Consider the following 20237-nt stretch of genomic DNA (forward strand, 5'->3'; position numbering starts at 1 on the left):
ATGTTACTGCTTCAAGAGCTTTGCTTCTGGATTTCCAACTCCATTTTTATCCCTTGATCTGCCACATGGCTTCACTCTAACCTTTCTTTGAAGTCACTCTAGAAAAATCACAATTGCTTCTATTGCTGCCCACGTAGTTTATTCAGTATATAGTAACTCAAAAATAATTGTCTTGATTCTAAGGGCCATTTTTCCCCTTTGACTTGAGCACTGCCATGTGTGTTGGTATCTTTGAAAAGACCAGAAAAGACAATGTAAGGCCCCAGTCCTGCAAATGACTCTGCAGGGATAGACCTATTCTTGTATAGGACCACACTGAAGCCAATGGGCTACATGTAGACACAAGTGTCTGTTTGAATAGAATCAACTGCTGGGTCAAGGTCTAAATTAAGTGTCCTAAAGGTCAGTATGTGACCCCCAACCACCATGAAGTCCAAGTCAGCGTGGAGAACAGGGGGTAGGTAGTGAATAATTTAATATTGTAATCTTGGGGCAGAGACCCTATTTCTGTTCTGTGCTCGCATGAGGGTTGCCACCTCTGCATACAAAAAATATGGGGCATCTGCCCTCTGAGGTGCAAAAAAACAGGACATCCACCTGCCCCCTACCTTCTACCATATACACCTGGCCTCCTCCCCCGGCACTGTCTCCCTATCCCATCCCTGGGGGATGGCACCTGCTGCCAGGGCTGCCCTGGCCACTGACCTTGGCAAACAGGATATGGCACCAGCTGATCCATAGTACCCTCACCTGGCGGTGACCCCACTGCCAGTACCTGCTCTGCCTGTTCCACTTGCTGCTCCCATTTCCCAAATACTCCGGAGCTAGAGCATCCGGTGCGCAGGCACTGCTGCCCTCAGCCTCCCAATAGGGGAGTGCCTGACAAAACCCGGGACTTTTACTGCGCTGGGAAGACGTCCAGATGCCAGGACAGCGGGCAGCCCTACTTTGTACAGCGCCTAGCGCAGGGGTAATAGCAACACATCCTCAGAACCAGCCAAGCTGCTACCCTGCGGCCTGGCGGCAACGCCTGCCCCTCCCCCCTCGGGTTTTCGCGGGGGCGCGCGCGACGGTCTCTGGGGGCGGAGCCGGCGCTGGGCGCGGAGGCTGCCGGGAGCGGAAGTCGGCCGCGGCGGATGTTGACAGTGGTGACCCACAACAGGCTGGGTGGCCCGCTGAGGTGAGTCAGGGGGTGGCGCGAGCCGCCTGCCCCCGCCCTGCGGCGGCGTTGGGGGAGGGGCCCGGCGGGTTCAGTGCCCGGGGCAGCCCTGGGGGGCCTGTCCCCTGCGCGCGAGGGGCCGGGCGGCGAGTGCCAGGGTCGGGGGCCCCCGCCAGGCGGCGGCTGTCCCTCCGGTACCGAGCGCGGGCGCTGCTCGCGCCGCTCCCTGGCGGGGGACCCGGGGACGGGGTGGGCGGGGCCCGGCCCCTGGCTGTCAGTGAGCAGCGCCCCCCCCCCCCGCCCCCCTGCGGGGCACGTCGCGCCTGGCCTTGTCTCCAGCAGGTTTTGCTCCCCCGTTGCTGGTGTGGACGCGCTGCGGTAGCAGCCACTTGTGCCAAGAGTCCTGAAGCAAGGCCTTGAAACCCCGCGGTGGGTTTGTGACCTGTGGTCCTCCAGAAATGCAGTGACACACGAGAAACGCCCAGCGGAGACTTCTGCTCCCAGCGGCAACCCAACGCAGTGTAGTGCACAAGGAAACTCCGGCACACCCGTGGGGCTCTCGCTCTCGCTCTTGTTTCCATTTTGCATATTTCACCTGTGTGAAGGAAGCGGCTCTGTGGCGTTTCTGTACTCATTGTTTCACCCAGCGGTTATTAAAAGTCCCACATGTCTGTTTTAGGAATAGCCCTGTATCAAAATGGCTGATGATAATGAAGAGCTGCAGGCAGATGAAGAGCTCCCAGCTCCCGCTGAGGACAACTTTGAGCAGCTGGAGAACAGCAGCCCCGCAGAGCGCAGTGGGCATGTAGCAGTCACTGATGGGCACTGCATGTTTGTTTGGGGAGGCTATAAGGTACCATTCTCAAACTGTTATTCTTTTAAAATATTACTACAGCTAAGACCTCCTTATCTGACAAAACAGCTTCTCTCTGCACTGACCCAGGCATCTGTCATTGGGGATGCTTTCAAGGTTGACTGGCCTCACTCAGTATTTCAACAAGACTCTAACTACATAATATAACCACTCAAAAAAAAGTTTGACATGCCAAGTACTGAACTATAACTTTAAGATGACATATAAGTAGTTAGAAATGGTGTGACCCTTGTAAAATGATGTTAAATAAATGCTCTGAAGACTAATCAATGGCTATTTGTAGGAGATGGGGTTTCTGTTCTCTCTTTCTTGCAAGATATTTAATCCTCTGGAAGATAAGGAAATACTGTTAGTTGGTTGACCAAGACATGGCGCAGATCGGCACTTAACAATGTTATCCACACAGCTTTTCCAGCACACCCCTACTCGGCGATACATTAGAGTTCAGAGTTCCTGAGTAGTCTGCTAATCATGCTGGCATATGTGTAGTTTAAACAAAAAAGTAAAACCATATTATGATCTAGTTCTTGTTTGTCCAAGTCACAAGGGTAAGGTCACCAAATTTATTTTCATTTGACAGCAAACTAAATTTTTTGCAGATATCTGGAAACAAGGTGCCTAGTGTATTCCACTAACATCTGGCAACATCCTTTAAAATAAATAAATAAATAAATAAGTCTGGGCGCAGATCCTCATGCTAGAGCTTTAGTGTGCCAGAGGGAGGAGGCTGCAAAGGTGGCTTTAACCCATGTTAATACTCTTCTGATTCTGGAGTCTGCTGTGAGCTGGTGCAGTTCCCAACACAAGCTAAAGTAGCCCTGAGACTGCTTAAATTTGTCACAGTGTGTAACTGCTCCCTGAGGGCTGTTACACAAGTGAGAGTCACTGAAGTGCAGCCTGCACTGGTCACACTACTTATCCCTCCTCTGATTCCTGATGTATTTTCTGTTTCATAAACACTTAAAAATAGGTTGACTTGTTTCTGAGGGGGAAGGAGGGCAGGCCTGAAAACATTTGACTGTACATGATATAAAATGTCGAGCCTTTTGTAATAGTGCCTTTTCTCTTCTCTGCTCTCCCTGCAGAATGCTCAAGTTAGGGGATTTTATGACTTCTATCTGCCTAGAGATGAAATATGGATCTACAGCATGGAAACTGGAAGATGGTACAGTACATGAGTGACTTTAAAATAAAGACTCTGGCTTAAGAAAGGAAAAATAAAGAGGTTCTCAAACTGATCTATAAATCATACTGATGATCCATGGAGGAATTGCTGGTGACCTGCAGAAAACTGTCTGGTCAACATGGCACTGCCTTTCCTCCTTTCCAGATGACAAACTGCCACACCAGGATCCTTTGATTTAAATATAAGCAATTTAAATCACTGACTTTAATCAGCAAGCAGGGAACTTTGATTTAAATCCATTTTAATCGTGTTTTGCATTTGTACCTTTTAGTTATTTTTCTAAAGAAAGGTTGATTTGATTTGCTAGTTAATATAGCCTGTACACTAAATTTGGTGGTACTTTTTGTTAACCAGGAGCATACACTATATCTATACACATTTATTTAAGCAGTTATACAGTTCCACATACACTTACTCAGATTCTTAATTTTTACCTTTTTTTTAATTTTAGAAAATGATGCATTTCTTATTTACTAGAGTATGATTATTTTTTACTTGTGATCTGTGTCAAGCTCTACTTGGATGGAAACATAAATTAAAAATGCACAAAAACAGCATTTTAATTTTTTAAAAATAAAACTATCCTAAATGTGCTGGAAACATAAGAAAAAAACATCAAAATATGTTTTGCATTCAAAACTAACTGGTTTATTAAACAAAGGCAGTATTAACTATAGTTAGTGAATTGAACTGAGGTTTCTGGTCACCATGTTCTTCATGAGTTTAGAACGAATAGATCTCATCCCCTGATCCCTGGTTTTTATTCTTAAACAGGAAGTGGAAAACAAGCTTTCTTGGTGTTTCAACTCCCAATTGGTTTCTTAACTTGGAATTAAATTAGTAACTGAGCTGAACTAGTTGAATAAATTGAAATGAAGAAAATATTTTCTCTGCATCTGCAGGAGAGGCTACTACTGTCAAAGGTTGGGTTAGCACTTCAACAGACTCTAGTTCAAGGAGCTTAGCCAGTGGCTTCCACCAGTTCATAGAATCATAGAATATCAGGGTTGGAAGGGACCTCAGGAGGTCATCTAGTCCAACCCCCTGCTCAAAGCAGGACCAATTCCCAACTAAATCATCCCAATTCAGTGGTTTGACCTTTAAAATTTGGCAGCAAATACTATATGTACTATTAGGTATTATTTTTTTGTATAGTTGAAATGATTTGAATAATTATTTAAACCTTAACATAGGTTGTCAATTTCAAATTTTTTAATTTTAAGTGCATTTATTTTTTAGAAATCCATATTTAATTAAAATTGAAACTGACTTCGTGGGGTTTTTTGTTTTTTTAAATCACTGATTTTTATTCACCCTGCAAACTGCATTATAAAAGTTAAATATTAAGTTTTCTTAATCTTATTTTTCCATGTAAGTGATTGCTGTAGTTGCCACAGGGACGTCACTTGCCCCTAAATGGGAGAGGAGGTGTCTCCCAAGACAGTTTCTCCATTAAGGTGTGACAAACACTGTGGAATATTTGAGAACCCCTGATATCAAATATAGTTTCTGTAGATTGTATATATTTGTAACATACTACAGCAAATAACCTAATGAAATAAACCTGTGTTCAGATAGAGTACCTTCACAACACGATGAAGGAAATACTATCTTTTTTTAAATTAAAAACATCTGTTTAGCTACATATACTATTTTTGCTTCCTTGTCCAACAAAAAAAAACCCTGAAAGTTGTTCAGAAGCTGCATACCTGCTGTTGGTAGTGGGGGTTATGTGTTGCTTCACCTCTCTAGACAACTAGGGACTTATCCTGCAAAGTGCCCTAAACTCTTTAAGGAGCAGTATTAACTGGTTCAGAAGGGAGTCCCGTCCAGTCTTACTTGGCAGTTGCTGTCCTTGTGGTCATGTGGAGCCTTGAGTTTGGAAATGCATCCTTGTGATTACAGCGCTTTGAAAACATTAAAAAAACCTCCTTTTTTTTTTTTTACCAAGATGTGTTTTTTAAAGGAGGATTCTCTGTGTCTGAGTATCTCCATTTCAAAAAGGCGGAGGAGGGGAGGAGGATCCTTAGTCCTCTGAATTGGACATAGAGAATCCCCCAAAAATATGTCTTTGTAAAAGGAGGGTTTTTCAGTGTGTTCGAAGTGCTGTTACTACAAAGATCCAAATGACTCAAAACTGGAGTCCTGAATATCCCACAAATACCTGTTGTAGTTAATAACTCAGCCAGTCAGATTGAATCCTTCGACTTCAGACATAATAATCTTTTCCTTTTTATCAGTTTTTAAATGCTTTTGTGTATCTTTCCAGGAATAAAAAAAAAACAGAAGGAGATGTTCCACCTTCCATGTCAGGCAGTTGTGCTGTGTGTGTAGACAAAGTATTGTATTTATTTGGAGGGCATCATGCACGTGGCAATACAAACAAGGTAAGTGTCTGAAGATTAATTATACCCTTTCTGTTAAAGAGGTTCCAATAGACACTATTTGTAGCCCCATTCTGTACTAAAGATCAGACTGACTTCTAAGCACATTAAAATATCACATTTCATAAACTACAAATGCTCTTCCTTCTGAACAGATATAGTATGTCTGCTGGACTGTGTTAACCAAGCCTTGATATTGTCATGTTAATGACTGGGGAATGCTGAACAGGTAGCAAGTCATTAGGTTCTTCACATCCTCTCCTACAACATACCTTCATCTTCTGTCTGTATGTTCATTGCTTGGAACAGAGAAACTAGTTTTCTTTCCTGCAATCACTTCCTCAAACTTGAAGTAATCCAAACAAATGTTACTTTTTTACACTTGCCAAAGAAGCAACAACTTACAATAGTAGTTTTACCACTCTGAGCTTTTCATCCAGATGGCTGACACAGTGACTTCCTCCAGTTCAATTTCCCTGTAACTGTATTGGCTGATACGGGTTTTGGGAATGGATCGGGTCCAGCCCTAGATAGTTTGGCATGACTGAAGGAGTAGATTGCAATGCTGTAAAACATCCTCCTCTCCAGTAGTTGTAGTTACTGCAAAATAAGTGGTGTTAATCCTAATGTACTGGTCAAATTCACCCTGTAGTCATATTACATAGATTCTTTGAGTCTACTTAATTTTGAAGGCTGGGAGCTTCAAAAATCCACTGAAATCTTAAACTTGCGAATGGATAGAAATGGTGATGAATTAAGCTGGTTTGTGGTAGTTTGGTGAAATGTTTCTTTCTTTCTTCCTTCCATCCGTCTCATGCTTGGAGAATCTAAGCTTTCACTTAAAAAAAGATACCCTTAAAACATAAACTCAGTGTAAACTGATGAAATGATGATGCAGACAGGCTGAAATAAAATAGCTCAGACATCTGACGAGCTTCATATTCATGTCACTGATAGACTTCATCATTCGCATAATGATAAGTTAAATTCAACATCAGCTGTCCCTCTGCACAGCAAAGTGTGCAAGAAAGGAGAGATGATTATATAAAAAATCTGCTGAGTGAACTATTTTACATTCAAATGGCTGGAGTTTGGGGGAGTACTACTGCTTTCCACCCTGGGATGGGAGTAGTAAACTAAGTTCAGCGCTAATACTCCTTTCACAGGTGTAGAACAGCATTAAGGGCCTACTTTGGGGGGTTGTTGGATCCTTACATGTGACCTCAGAATATTTCATCATAGTATTCTGAGCTTGGAAAAGAACTATATACTTTTCTGCTGGCGCATGCTAATCAATATATTGAAACATTTTTTAGTCTCTAGATGTATGCTAACTGTGTGGGTTTAAAAAAAACTCTTATTTTTATTGTCTTGTAGTTCTACATGTTAAACTCCAGATCCAAGGACAAAGTGTTGCAGTGGGTTAGAGTAGAATGTCAAGGTGTTCCCCCCTCATCAAAGGACAAACTTGGAGTTTGGGTTTATAAAAATAAGTAAGCAAGCATGAACAAAAGTTTTGCAGTTCTCTTTGTGACTTTTTTTTTAATAAGATTGTCATTCTTGTTGGTGTATTGTATCTAAGCTGAACAAAACTGGGAAGGGAATACATTTTATACATTGAATCTTGTGCTGGGTTTGATTCTAAATAAACATTTAAAAAGTGCTCAACCCTAAACATGTTTGAAAATAAGAAAAACCTTACTTGTAATTTGGTAACAAAGTCAAGGGAGCATAGTGAGTTTTCCCATATGCTGTGTGTGAAAAGCCTTTACTGAGCATTACGTTGTAATAGTAGAGATTGCCGTACAATGGTACTTGCTTTTGATAATCTTGATGTAATTTCTGTTGAGCAGGCTAATATTTTTTGGAGGTTATGGTTATTCGCCTGAAGGGATACCAATAGGAACTTTTGAATTTGATGAAACCTCTTTTTGGGTAAGTAACCTTCTTTCTCCACCTAAGAGTAATTTTCAGCAGAAAACATTCTGTTGCTAGTGCATAATATGTTAGTTAAAATGGAAATGTAATCGTTTTTTCATCAATTTTCTAAAGAACTCAGGTCAGCCTAGAGGATGGAATGATCACGTACATGTTCTGGATACTGAAACCTTTTCTTGGAGCCAGCCCATAACCACGGTAATTTTTAAAAGAATTTTGACACTGAGTAAAACATAACTCTTCAGCAGAAATGGCAGCTTTTTCTAGGATTGACACTAGAAGGGACATGAAGATAAAGAGTAGCAATACTATGCAAAGTATCCTCACTTGCTAGGCCTGTTTTTTTTTTTTTTTAGTTTTGTTCTGATACTCATTAAGAAAGAGGAAGTCTACAGATCAAAAGGCTGCTCTACATAGGTGCCTCCATGGGCTTCCAGCAGTGACTTGCCTCAGTAGCAGTGGCTTTGAGCAATTGACTTTTATTGAAGTACCACTTCTATATTGTAGTCATATAATTTCAGTAGTTATTTTATTGGCAGATCTGCCTGTCTTTCTCCCTTATTCCCCTCTCCCCCCCCCCCCCCCAAACAAGTAAAACTTGGGTCTCTTGGGCCTCCCTTACATAGATGAATGCAACTCCATTTTCTCCCCTGTCCCCACCTGCTGCCGGTCACCTTAAATCAGACTGTTAATCCACAGTTTCTGCCCCCTTAGCTGATCATGAGTTTCTGGAGGGAAATGGTATTTAGTTTTATCTTGAATATAACATCTGTGTAATTATGGAGCTGTTAAAGATCTCTGACCAGATTTCCTTTCTTAGTTTCCAGCCTCTGCTCAATACCGTTATCTGAATAACACTATCAAACAAGTCTTCCTTCGAATTTTAATATTTTCTTCTCTCAGGGTAAATCCCCCTCACCCCGAGCAGCCCATGCCTGCGCTACAGTTGGGAACAGAGGCTATGTGTTTGGAGGCAGATACCGAGTAAGTGTAAGAACAGTTTTACAATGTTGCTGCTGAATCTCTAAAGTGAATAGTTCATTCAACTTTTATCTATTTTATTTTAGGATTCTAGAATGAATGATCTTTATCATCTTAATTTGGACACATGGGAGTGGAATGAAATGTAGGTATCAAAGCTCTTTAGTCTTCCTTTTTTTTTAAGGCAGTACATAATTGTATTTGTAGATGTGCTTTTTCACCTGCAAATCATTCTGACAGAACTTCAAAGTATTTACCATCAAATGCATTGCTTTTAGAGAGGTATGACTAAACGTTTATGTCCTAGTACCTTGTTTCACTGGCCATCACTAATTTTAAAGTGTCTGGAGATGAGTAAAAGGCCTTCTGCCTTTCAGACGGCCATTATTTGAGACTATTCTGTCTTCATTGGATTAGTCTGTCTGCAATAACTCTTTCCAGGAAGTCTGACTTCTAATCGTTGAGAAATGAACTGTGCCTTCCTCAACAAGAAACTGAATTGTTGCTAATAGTTGGTCAAAGTTAGCATCCAGTACTTAACTGTATGGATTTAATATCTGAAAAATCATTGGACCCAAAAAAGTCTGCACTGTGTTTTAGCTGGTCTGTAACTTGGGGTGCTTTTTTGTTTAAATGCAGAATTACACAAGGCATTTGCCCAGTAGGCCGATCTTGGCATTCCTTAACTCCTGTTTCATCAGATCACCTATTTCTCTTTGGAGGGTTTACCACCGATAAGCAGCCACTGAGTAAGTAATTCTAAGGAACCTTTACACTCTTCAAATTCTATACAATTGCATGCTCAAGTGTCTGTTTAACCGTAAACTATTTACTAACATTGTCTCAGTAATACCTAGTGCTTTCCAACCATAGAACTCAAAGTGCTTTATAAAGGTCAGTATCACGGTCTCCATTTTACAGATGGGGAAACTGAGGCACAGGTTAAGTGAATTGCATCTAGCAAATTCACTTAAGGTCATCTAGCAAACCAGTGGCAGACCTGGGAATTGAACCTAGGTCTCCTGAGTCCCTCTCTAGTGTCCTAGCCATTGACTATTCCCGTGAGTAACATTTTGCAGTGCTCGTTCACGTCTCATAGCAGCAATGGCATTTTTTAAAAATAGAGCATTCCAAGTCCAATCAGAAGCTGAGAGCTCATTTCTTAATCTTTTCAGCAATGTGAAAATCTGTGGTTAGGTGACCTGCTGTAGACTTGTTCAGCCTTGTCAGTACTGAAAATATTAGGCTTATCTTTGAAAAGTGCTATTTGATTATAGTCAACTACCTTGTGTGGTGTAAAATCCATTCAGACGAATGGAATGTGATGGCAGACTACTCCCAGAGTGGTAAGATGGCTATACCAGTCCCCCAAACTGTATGAGTTACACTATCTAGCCCCAGGGGAAAACAAGAATTGCATCATCAACAGACTGGCCATCATGTGACTGATTTCTTATGATTATTAAAAAAGCAACACTACTCTTGTCTAATTCAACATGTAATCAGCTTTGTTTTGTAAACTTTATCAAGATCAAATGCACATTTAGAGAGGCTTATGAAAACTTCATTAATAATATTACATCATATGAAATGACATCTAGTTTTCATAGGTAAGCTGTTTTCTGCAAGGAAAAGCATTCCATCATTTCAGTGTGGTCTGTTGTGTTTTAGAAGGAATTTAAAATGACAAGACATTTATCTCTTCCTTCCGTAGAGAGGACTATATACCTACACACGTGTACACAATGTATAATTTAACTTGGTGATTGAAGGACTTAACAGCACGTATATAAAAAAACATAAATAAGGATTTCAGTGTTTGTGTGTAATGGCCTCCTGTACATGCAGTCATGTGGAGTGGGACCCAGAGAGGAGGAGGAGATGATTAGTAATTTATGTTCAACTTTCTGGCTGTATTTTTCTTTTTCTACAAAACCACTACACTCCCAGCTCTGAATGAGAAGTAACAGTTTACAATTTTTGAAGTTCGTGTAGATTTAGATTTCATTCCCGAATGAAAGTTTGCTACTGGTATGGACAAGGGATAAAAGCATAGGTTCCCCACCTGCCTCTTTTCTCTGTCCTAGCCACAGAAAACCACCAGTGAGAGCAAGTTTTCACACAGCTAGCCACAAATTGCAAATTTCAGTCCTGAAGAATTTGGGACACACATGGTTAAACACTGTATTCTTATGTTATACCAGAACATGCTTGTTCTGGCAACAGTGACAAGGGTTAATATATCTTTGTATTTATAGGTGATGCTTGGATTTATTGTATCAGTAAGAATGAGTGGAAACAGTTTGAGCATAATTATTCTGAAAAACCAAGGTAAGGTGTACATACATTCTTGGAAATGTATAAAAACCAGTAATAGTGTCTAGGAAATCTTAGGGGGCAGTCTGTAGCATTGATATGGCACACAGGTCTTGGATCACTTTTTCACTAATACTGCATCTTTTTTTAACGTTAAAGTAGTGATAAATCAGATTGGTTGCTCTTACCCAACCATGATAATACATCCTGTTTTATGAAGGTGCAGGATTAAGGTAGCTATATGTCTGTGTGCTGATACAGACTCCTGCAGATCTCTCTGTGATTACATTGTTTGGAACTCAAAACTATATTACTGTTCTGCGTAACTATTAGCCTATAAAATGGCAGAGAACGAACTAGAATGTCCATTTTAGTGGTGTTAGTACACAAAGCTCTAGTACTCTACAGGCAGAGTAGACCTTAACATGTCAGACTTGGAAATCCATACTCAGTCTACTAACAGAATGTTTGTTTAAAACTGCTGCTCTGGACATAAGGGGAATCACAAAGCTTTGATTGCCCTGGCTGACAGCTGGCTCTGCCTCAGAGTACTTTGCTTGATGGACTTTGTCTAAATAGAGACCATTGTCTTTTACATGGCTGAAGTCATAACAGTGTTAGTTAGGGTGCATAAAAATGGGATGGAAAACATTGTAATGTCACCATAAATCATCTTTGCTTGGAATACTGTTAAGTTCTGGTCACCCAATCTCAAGCCGTAATAGAGGGAGTTCAGAGATGTTTGTCAAAAAATAATTAAAGGAATGAAAAGATTCACACAATTGGGACTGTTTAGAGAAAGATATAAGATAACAATATAGGGAAGGCATAGGGGTACTCTTACACTTTATTGTACTAAAAACAAAGGGACATTGAATAGAAGTGAAAGGTAACAAACTTAGAAAAGGAAAGACTCTTTTGCATAAGTGGTCTATGGAACTTGTTGGTACAAGTTGCAACTGAGACAGAGATCCAAGGATTGCACTCATGGATTAGACTAAGCACAGTCACATTCGATAAAATGTTTTAGAATGATGATGAACGTCAGTGCCTCTGGGCATAAGCCAGTCCCAACTGATGGACAGGTATAGGATAACCTGCTTAGTATGGCACTACTTGTACCTTTTACTGAAGTGTCTAGTACTGACCACAGCTGCAAGATACCAGACTGAATGGACCACTGGTCTGATTCAGTATCATAATTCTTATGTGGTGGTCAGCCCTGAGCATACTATAGCTAGTTAACTGAAGGCTAATCTTTTAGAAAAGGCAATATGGGAAAGTACTCGTTCCTTATTGTGCAAAATTCTGTAGTAAGATTGTAGTAATCTACTAGAGCTAAACTTTGTCCTACCCCAAGCACCTTTCTTACAATTGATCTTCCTGCAGGGTTCAGAAACCTGCCTTAAATAGTATGTTGAAATTTAAATAGTATTTTTCAGATGCTTAATAAAAACACTGAAATTTGATGTATCGGTAATAACGTGTTAGACAACAGGTGGAATGTGACAGTGTGGATGGTGAGGGTTCACCTTGTCTCATTGTTTGGATAATCTTGTTGTAACTGGTTCGTTCAGCTCTCAAAAACTGGAAGCCTCTGATATGATTGGCTTGACTGAAAAAAATAGAATGCTCTACCATCAAACAATATTTCTTCACAAATCCTTCAGCTACCAAAACTAGGATTACCGTAAATTTTAGTTTACCTTCAAAAGATGAACTTCACAAGTGCCCATTATCAGACTATAGAACCACTCAGAACATCAGAACCACTCGGCCCTCCTTTGCTTTCCCACCCAAACAGCTTACAAAGTGGATATCTGTAATATGGTTTGTGTACAGGGAATGATAACTCTTATCCACTGAAGTCATTCTTTACTGTTGCTAGAAATTATTACATGCTGAAGCTAACCTGTCTGCATCGACCTTGCATATAAATATTACATCTTATCTCACAGCACTTCTCTGTAATGGTATTGATGCGGTACTTGGACTCTTTCTCTTTGTACTTAATACATGTGTGGCTTGTTCATTTTCTAGGCTGTGGCATACAGCTTGTGCAAGTGAAGAAGGAGAGGTGATTGTTTTTGGTGGCTGTGCCAACAACTTGCTTGCCCATCACAAAGCAGTAAGTCTGTTTTTAAGAATTTCACCTATGTAGTATGTACCTTCTAGTGCAGCTATGTGGAAAAACAAGTTTTTTAAAAAGTGAGACCTCCCCCACCCGCCCTTAGCATCTGTCACTTCAACTGCAACTCTGAAATGCCTTTTTCTGCCATCAGTGACTAAGATTTTCAACGCCACAGGAAAATTTCGCTGTTTAAGAGAGAAACTTTTGCTGCTTTTTAAGGAATAAACTTATCAATGCATTTAACAATAAGGCTTCAAATATTAATTAACATCTCTCTTTCCAGGCGCATAGTAATGAGATACTTGTGTTTTCTCTACAACCAAAATCTCTCGTAAGGTAAAAAAAAAAAATACACTTTTGAATCTTACACCCCTATTCTTCCTTTCTCATTTACTAATACCTTGTACTTTAGTACTGGATCATGGTGCCTAGGCATACTTGGGAGACTGAGGTAATAACATTCCCCTAGGAAAGCTGAAATAGCATTCAGTGATGGAAGGAGTCTTGCTGCTTCCATTCTTTTGTAAAGACTTCATAATCCTTTGACAATGAAAACAGCTAATACTTTGGGGGGAACAAGTCAACTAAACAGCTTTAAGAAACAGAATTCTTACCTTTGGTGCTATTTCACTTATGTTTTTAATAGTAACTGAGATATTCATTATTTTTCTAAGGCTGTGCCTAGAAGCAGTCATTTGCTTCAAAGAGATATTAGCCAACTCATGGACCTGCCTCCCAAAGCACTTGCTTCACAGTGTCAATCAGCGGTTTGGAAGTAACAATACATCTGGCTCTTAAGACTTCTGCTATCAGTTACTTCTGTGAACGACCTCTGCATGGATGAGCAATTCTAAAAGATGTAATAATTTTACCAACCACGTGTGGCAGATGTGAGACTTGTATAAATATCTGCATTGTTGTTGGTAGTAGCTTGTTGGTTGTAAGTTGCATGTGAATGGCTTAGAGAGAACCTATTTTTGTGTAAAGATGTTTGCAATAAATGTATTTAATGCAAGTTGAAATGTATCAGTGCCTAAGCTAAGTTAAACCAGTAATGGTTTGTTCAACTTAATGCCACTCACTTCATTACGTGATGATAGAGTAGTTTTCCTATCCTAAATTACTTCAGAGTGTGTCAATGCAGGGAGAAACACTGTTTAAGGAGTTACCATTCAAGGATTTGTGGGTAGTTGCTGAATTTCTGGGTCTTAGTTTGGCAAATGCTAGAAGTATTTTCAGGCACTAATGTTCTTTAGGACACCATTAATAGGAAAGAACAATGACTCTTTAGCATTAGTCAACATGATAGAGTAGTTTTAGTCTGTATTAGCATCTCACAGATAGGAATAAGACAGGTTCCTAACATGTTTGACCACATGAGTTTACGGTCAGAGAAACTGCTATTTTAATTTAGTGCTAGGAATAGCTCACCAGCTTAAGGTTTAGAACTTTTAAAAAGTTTGAGTTGTTTAGACACAAATGTAGAGGGATGGTGACAAAGTGTCATGTTGTTATGGGGTTATTTAAGAGCTGTAAGTGTGAGTGATAAGTAGACATTGTATTCTGTCTTAATCCTGTAGTGAGTGTGAAAATGCTTTAGTCAATCAGTAGTTAAGTGTCAAAACTAGACCAGGCATGTCTAGGAGTAGCCAAAAGCACAAACTGCCAGTTTGCCAGGAATGGCTTGATTATTAATGTCTTCAGCAGCTTCCATATTCAGAGCTTTGTGCATATTGTGAAGCTGATGACTAACAGCTGCCAGGCTCTGTTCAGCTTCACTAGTTTAAAAACTACTGAAAGTACATCGTATGTGAGCAGCAACCAGCACTAGAGTCCTTCTGGCTCTGCTTTGTCTCCCAGGAATCAGGAGGCATAGGCCACCACTGATCCAGTGGAGGGGTTGAGAAACTAATAAATGGCTTGTGATTTAAATATTGGAACAAAGTGACTTCAGCACTCCATTTACTGTCTCATTTCTTTTCATAATACTAAACTGTAATTCAATTAGCTGTCTTATATACGCTCCATTAGGGTGAACAGTATTGGGGCATTTTATGAGATCTGTGCTTTTTAAGCTACAGCTCACCATTCATCTGTTTTACTCTGGCCTTTGTTTTTTGTCTGCTCACAGGGAGAGTACATATAAGTCCAAATATAAAATCCCCACACTATGAGCGAAGTATTATACTATCTCCCATTCATTCATAATGTTGTTGTGCTCCCACAGCCAGTAAGTGACTGCAGCTGACTAGTCAGAAGCAAGACTTGGATTTATGTCCTTGCAGGACTTTTCTTAGCAATGACAGATAGATTTGACTGTACAGGCTTTTGGTAAACATTATCTAGCTTCATTCCCAAACATGATACTGTTAAGTGGGAGCAGATTAATACAGTCAATGTCCTGACTAGAAAGAGGGCTCCAAACAGGGTCGTATGTTTAAATCCCAGCCTTTGCCAAAGGAGAGCTGGAAAGAACAAGCAGCAGGACTTTGCTACAGCATAAGCTAGAGCAGGAAGTAATGAGAGAATGGACTGGGTCTGTGCCAGTCCTCTCAGTATTAAAGAGGATCAGTCCAAAATCAGTCTTGCCTTTGACAACTAAGGCCAGTAGTACTTTACTTGTGCACTTTAGAGGAGTCACATGCTACATGTAATTTAAAGTCCATACAAATAGATCTAGGCCAGGGTCAGATGCAGGAAACAGTTCATCTCTGCCTCTTAAATTTAGTCCAAGTGATTATAGCTATTTTACTTTATTAGCAAAATTTGAAGAGGTCCAGGTGGCAGGTTTGTCACTGTCCTCTTCTGAAGTAGTAGTGGCAGTTCAAACATGTATGCATGATTTATGACCAACGCTCACTTCTTTTTCATGTTCAGGAGCTTAGGTGCAGACACTTTCACTTTACCAGGAATATTTCTTGATAAATCAGTATCCTACAAAACAAAATCAAGGGTCAAAATCAAGTAGGAAGTGTTCAACAATCACTCCTTCCCAGCCTCCCAAGTCCTCTCTGAATACCAGCTGCAAAGTAGTAATGCCATATGAACCAGTGATAACAGTGTGTCACTGTCACTCCATTACAGCATCTCTCTGCCTGTTTCTCCAAAGAAAGTGGCCGTGTGACAGTTCAGCAAATGATGGATGAAAATGCAGTGTGCTCAGACCTTCCCCTTCCCCTTGTTTTTAATGAATAAAGAACTACTAACACTTACTGCACCTCCCACTCATTCCATGGGAAACAATGGATCATCAGATCATATATATGCTCAACACTCCAGCTATCTAGCTGAACATAACTAGTTTGTTCAGTAGTATTCGCTATAAATAGTTGTTAACAAGGAATCATCACAGGGGTGCATTCCTAATAAGATTCCACCACAACTTGCGGTAGGCCAGATTATTCAACATTTTTATCAGGGATCTAGAAGTAAATAAGATAACTGATAAAATTTGCAGAATGGTAAATGAGGACAGGGCAGTTAGTGTGATCTGGATCACTTGGTACATGTATTTTAATATAGCAAAATGCAAGGTCATACATCTAGGAACAAATAATGCAGGCCATGCAGACAGAATAGGAGACTTCGCTTGGAACGCAGTCACTCAGAAGAGGATTTAGGGATCACAGACAAACTGAACATGAGCCCCAGTGTGACTGCCAAAAGGGCAATGCGATCCCTAGCTATATAAACAAGGATAGCAAGCATGAGCAGGAAGGTGATTTTACCTCTGTACAGGGCCTTGGTGAGACACTAGAATACTGTGTACAGTTTGGATGTTGAAAAATTGGAGACAATACATGGAAGAGCCACAACAATGATTTGTGGTCTGGAGCAAGTGCCTTACAGTGAGACTCTAAACTCAGTCTGTAGTTTATCAAAAATAAGACTGAGAGGTGACTTGATGACAGTGTGTCTGTACCTTCATGTACAGAAAATACCCAGTTCTAAAGCATTCTTGAATCTAGCAGAGAAAGGCAGAAAAAGAACTAATGGCTGGAATCAGACAAATTCGAAACACAGCACAAAACTCTAACAGTGATTAACCACTGGAAAGGAAGTGGTGGATTCTCCAGCTCTTGCTGTCTTCAAATCAAGACTGGATGATTTTCTGGAAGGTATACTTAGTCAAATACAAGTTATTGGGCTCAAGACAGGGGTAACTGAGTAAATCTTGCTGGCATGTGATGAGGGGGTTGGGACTAGATGATTTAATGGTCCCTTCTGGCCTTAAAAGTCTATTAATCTATGCCAATAAGGAGAAACAAGGTGTGGGTGAGATATCTTTTACTGGACCAACTTCTGTTGGAGAGAGAGACAAACTTTCCCAGAGCTCTTCCTCATGTCTGGGAAAGGTACTCAATGTCACAGCTAAATACAAGATTGAAGAGATAATTTAGCGTAAGTAGTTAGTAATGCAAGGACAAAACTGAAAGCAATAGCACTAAAGGCTGCTTTCATTCTTGCTGTAGTACAGTTTGAACAAGCCAAGGAGATGGCTCTTTACCTTCACACTGCGAAATAAATCTTTTTCTCTTGCTGTAGCTTCTTTGTAATGCATGAAATTATGCAAAGCAGTCTTGGCAGCTGTAAAAAGTACATGAAAGAAGATGTTAAATGGCATGTGCCAGCTTCAAAAGCTGCTGGGTTGAGAAGGACTACTATGCTGTATACAGTACCTTTTCCTTTCTTCTGGGTGCCTGGAGTGAGCTTCACTTTATATCTTTCAAAAGAAAAAGAAAAATCACACCATTTACACAGGTGTTAAGTAACTAACTCAATGTGCTGCTAATCTGTCAAATTAAAGTTCATTACTTCTTCAGATAAATCGCTGCAACTTACTTATAGTTTGTCATGGTAGTGTAAGGTGCACATATTGGTATAGCAAAGAGGAGGATATCCTCCAAGTGAGGCTGGCCTGTCAAAGAATTTAGCAGTCTCTCTCCTTCCTAAAATAGCAAAGACAATCCTTGTGAAACTAGAAAACAACATTTAAACAAAAAGCAACAATTAAAGCAATAAAAATAAACCCATCTTTTACTACCGAAGAGGTTGGAATTTGGTCCTTCTCCCTCACAGCCCAAGTGCAGAGAAGTCATAATCCCCATGCGTATATCATACCATAATCTGTTGTCACAGTATTACTGAAATGTACTCAGTATATCAAGAGATGATGGGCTATTGGAGAAACCCTAGTTTAAAAAAAATCTGATAAGTAAAATCTGAAGGTCCAAGATTATATGGCTTTTAGTTTTAAATGAGGTAAAGGGGAGTTTCCAAATTTGGTTTATATTTTAGCATAGTCAATTAAGACTTGTTATTACATAAAGAAAGTACATACTTTTCCTCTTAGAGAATTTGAAGAAATGGATTTATCTAAGTGTGGAATACATCTACTGAAAGCTTTTGAGAAAATATATGCTTGGTACATTGAATATAAAGTGCTTTTTAAAGAGTCCAGTAAACAATTTTGTAAAGTAAACTGGAACTTTTAGTCTAAAGAACTATTTTCATCACAGTTAGATTTTACATAAGTGATCTCTCTCCTGCCATCCATCTCCATCCTCTGATTACTTATTGTGTCAGCCTATAGGGGATATGGGATCATCCACTATTCTGAGGTCTTGATGGAGTTAATCAGGTGAAGACAAAGGGAAAACTACTTGATGGGTTTGTCAAATCCTTGTTATTTTAACCAAGTTTTGTTGGAACTTGTGTATTTATTACCTTAACACTATGCACTAATACAGCCATACAACTGAGAGACTAGGAAGGTCACATTTAAGCTCTCCACTAGAAAAACGTTAACTGATTTGATCCTTATAATAAAGAAACATTAATACCTGGATTGACAATTCACATCCTAACTGTGACTGAAAAAGCCAAGTTATAATGCAGTGATGATACGTCTGAACTCATGGGGTCTGTACCAAAACCACGATCAATAAACCTCAGCTGTCATTACGTATAGTGACTAGCGCCCTTCTGGAAGGCCAAGTGCTTCACCTTTGTGACATGCCCAATCTCCTCCAAGTTAGGAATTGTAAGCCTCACTGACACTCCTCAAACTGGGTTAGCAGATAGGACCTTGGGGTCCAGGCCATTGGCAGTGTTGAGCAGAGAGACTTTTAAAAACTTTTTCTAAGCACTTTTATTCTAGCACTTTATTAGAAGTGTTGAAGGTGATAAAACTTACCTCATTTTCCTGTTGATCTTGATCCTGTTCCTCCTGCACCACAGATGTAAATAAAAGGAAACATTAAGACTTGTAGAACATCAGAATACTTCTCCCAGAAAGGTCACATTCCCAGCAAATAGAAAGTCATGGGTGGGTACAGTCTCCTCAATGCGTATGGAACACCATTTTAAGGGAGAGCTAAGTTAAGTATGTTTGGTACTGCTGCATTTTTATATAGGGTTTTTCTTTCTATCCCCAAACTTCCTTGGCACATGCAAAGGTGGAAGGAGACAGATTTGGGTGGAAATACTGAAATTCAAGCTGCCAATCTACAAAACCCTTTATTGTTTTTTAACTGCATAATTGATACAATATGACATTAAGAGATCCTCAACACAGCTGGGCCACACCCCGTCCCCCTCAGACTTCTAGTTTTGGCAGGTCTGTGCTCCAGCGAAGGCCAGGGAGCACTCTCCTGGTTTCTTGGGTTGGTGCCTCTTACAGCTATTAAAAATTAGTCCTGACATTATATACACTGTTCTCAAAAAACACTGATCTAAGAAAAGTGGCAACTACACAAACGCAGTAGAGTAAACAGTTCTGCAAGCACTACACGGACTCAGTTTAATATTTATAGTACAATAAAGTAATGATTTAACAGCCTGAGCAGCAAGATGCTGCAAAGTGTGGGGAATGAAACGGGTCTACAGTGTTTACCTTCTCCTCCTGCTGATCTTCCAGAGCCATGTCCTGGAACTCATGTGTTAATACTTCTACCGGGGGGGTTTCTTCTTTACGACCTGCATCAACCTGATGGCCACTCTTTGGTTTCTGGGCTTGTTTCTTTACTGATTCTTCTTTTATTTTTCCTTTTTTACCTTTCTTCACTTTTTCTTCTTTGCTTGACCCTGCAGACTAGATTTCACATATGAAAATGATTTAAACCTACACTCAAGCACAGAACAAACAATTCAAAGGAAAAGCCATAGTTATTTTGGCTTACACCCAATAGCTTCATTATGAGCTCTCTATCTTCTTCATCCTGGTCCTTGTACTTCTCTTTCATTTTTTTCATTTTACTCTGCAGAGA

At 40.1% G+C, this 20237-nt stretch overlaps 2 protein-coding genes across 2 annotated transcripts in view; one reads left to right on the forward strand and one right to left on the reverse strand.

The window, feature by feature from the left end:
* Nucleotides 1-1106: 1106 nt before the first annotated feature.
* On the forward strand, nucleotides 1107-14895 carry KLHDC2 (kelch domain containing 2). The gene is made up of 14 exons (XM_065403227.1): nucleotides 1107-1180; nucleotides 1839-2012; nucleotides 3119-3198; nucleotides 5489-5606; nucleotides 6981-7096; nucleotides 7457-7538; nucleotides 7656-7739; nucleotides 8445-8525; nucleotides 8609-8667; nucleotides 9162-9271; nucleotides 10781-10853; nucleotides 12879-12966; nucleotides 13253-13305; nucleotides 13644-14895. The coding sequence occupies exons 2-14, from the start codon at nucleotides 1857-1859 to the stop codon at nucleotides 13765-13767; spliced, it is 1224 nt and encodes a 407-aa protein (XP_065259299.1). The 5' UTR covers nucleotides 1107-1180; nucleotides 1839-1856; the 3' UTR covers nucleotides 13768-14895.
* Nucleotides 14896-15560: 665 nt separating this feature from the next.
* Nucleotides 15561-20237, reverse strand: part of NEMF (nuclear export mediator factor) — a 37628-nt gene continuing 32951 nt past the window's right edge. Inside the window, exons 27-33 of the mRNA XM_065402698.1 lie at nucleotides 20151-20228; nucleotides 19865-20062; nucleotides 19166-19198; nucleotides 17812-17918; nucleotides 17649-17692; nucleotides 17477-17556; nucleotides 15561-15903 (exon numbers count right to left, since the gene is read on the reverse strand). Coding sequence (XP_065258770.1) covers nucleotides 15826-15903; nucleotides 17477-17556; nucleotides 17649-17692; nucleotides 17812-17918; nucleotides 19166-19198; nucleotides 19865-20062; nucleotides 20151-20228 — 618 coding nt within the window. The 3' untranslated portion in view covers nucleotides 15561-15825. The remainder of the gene's footprint in view (nucleotides 15904-17476; nucleotides 17557-17648; nucleotides 17693-17811; nucleotides 17919-19165; nucleotides 19199-19864; nucleotides 20063-20150; nucleotides 20229-20237) is intronic.

Source organism: Emys orbicularis, chromosome 4 (assembly GCF_028017835.1).
Source record: "Emys orbicularis isolate rEmyOrb1 chromosome 4, rEmyOrb1.hap1, whole genome shotgun sequence".
In the NCBI taxonomy this organism is placed as follows: Eukaryota; Metazoa; Chordata; order Testudines; family Emydidae; genus Emys; species Emys orbicularis.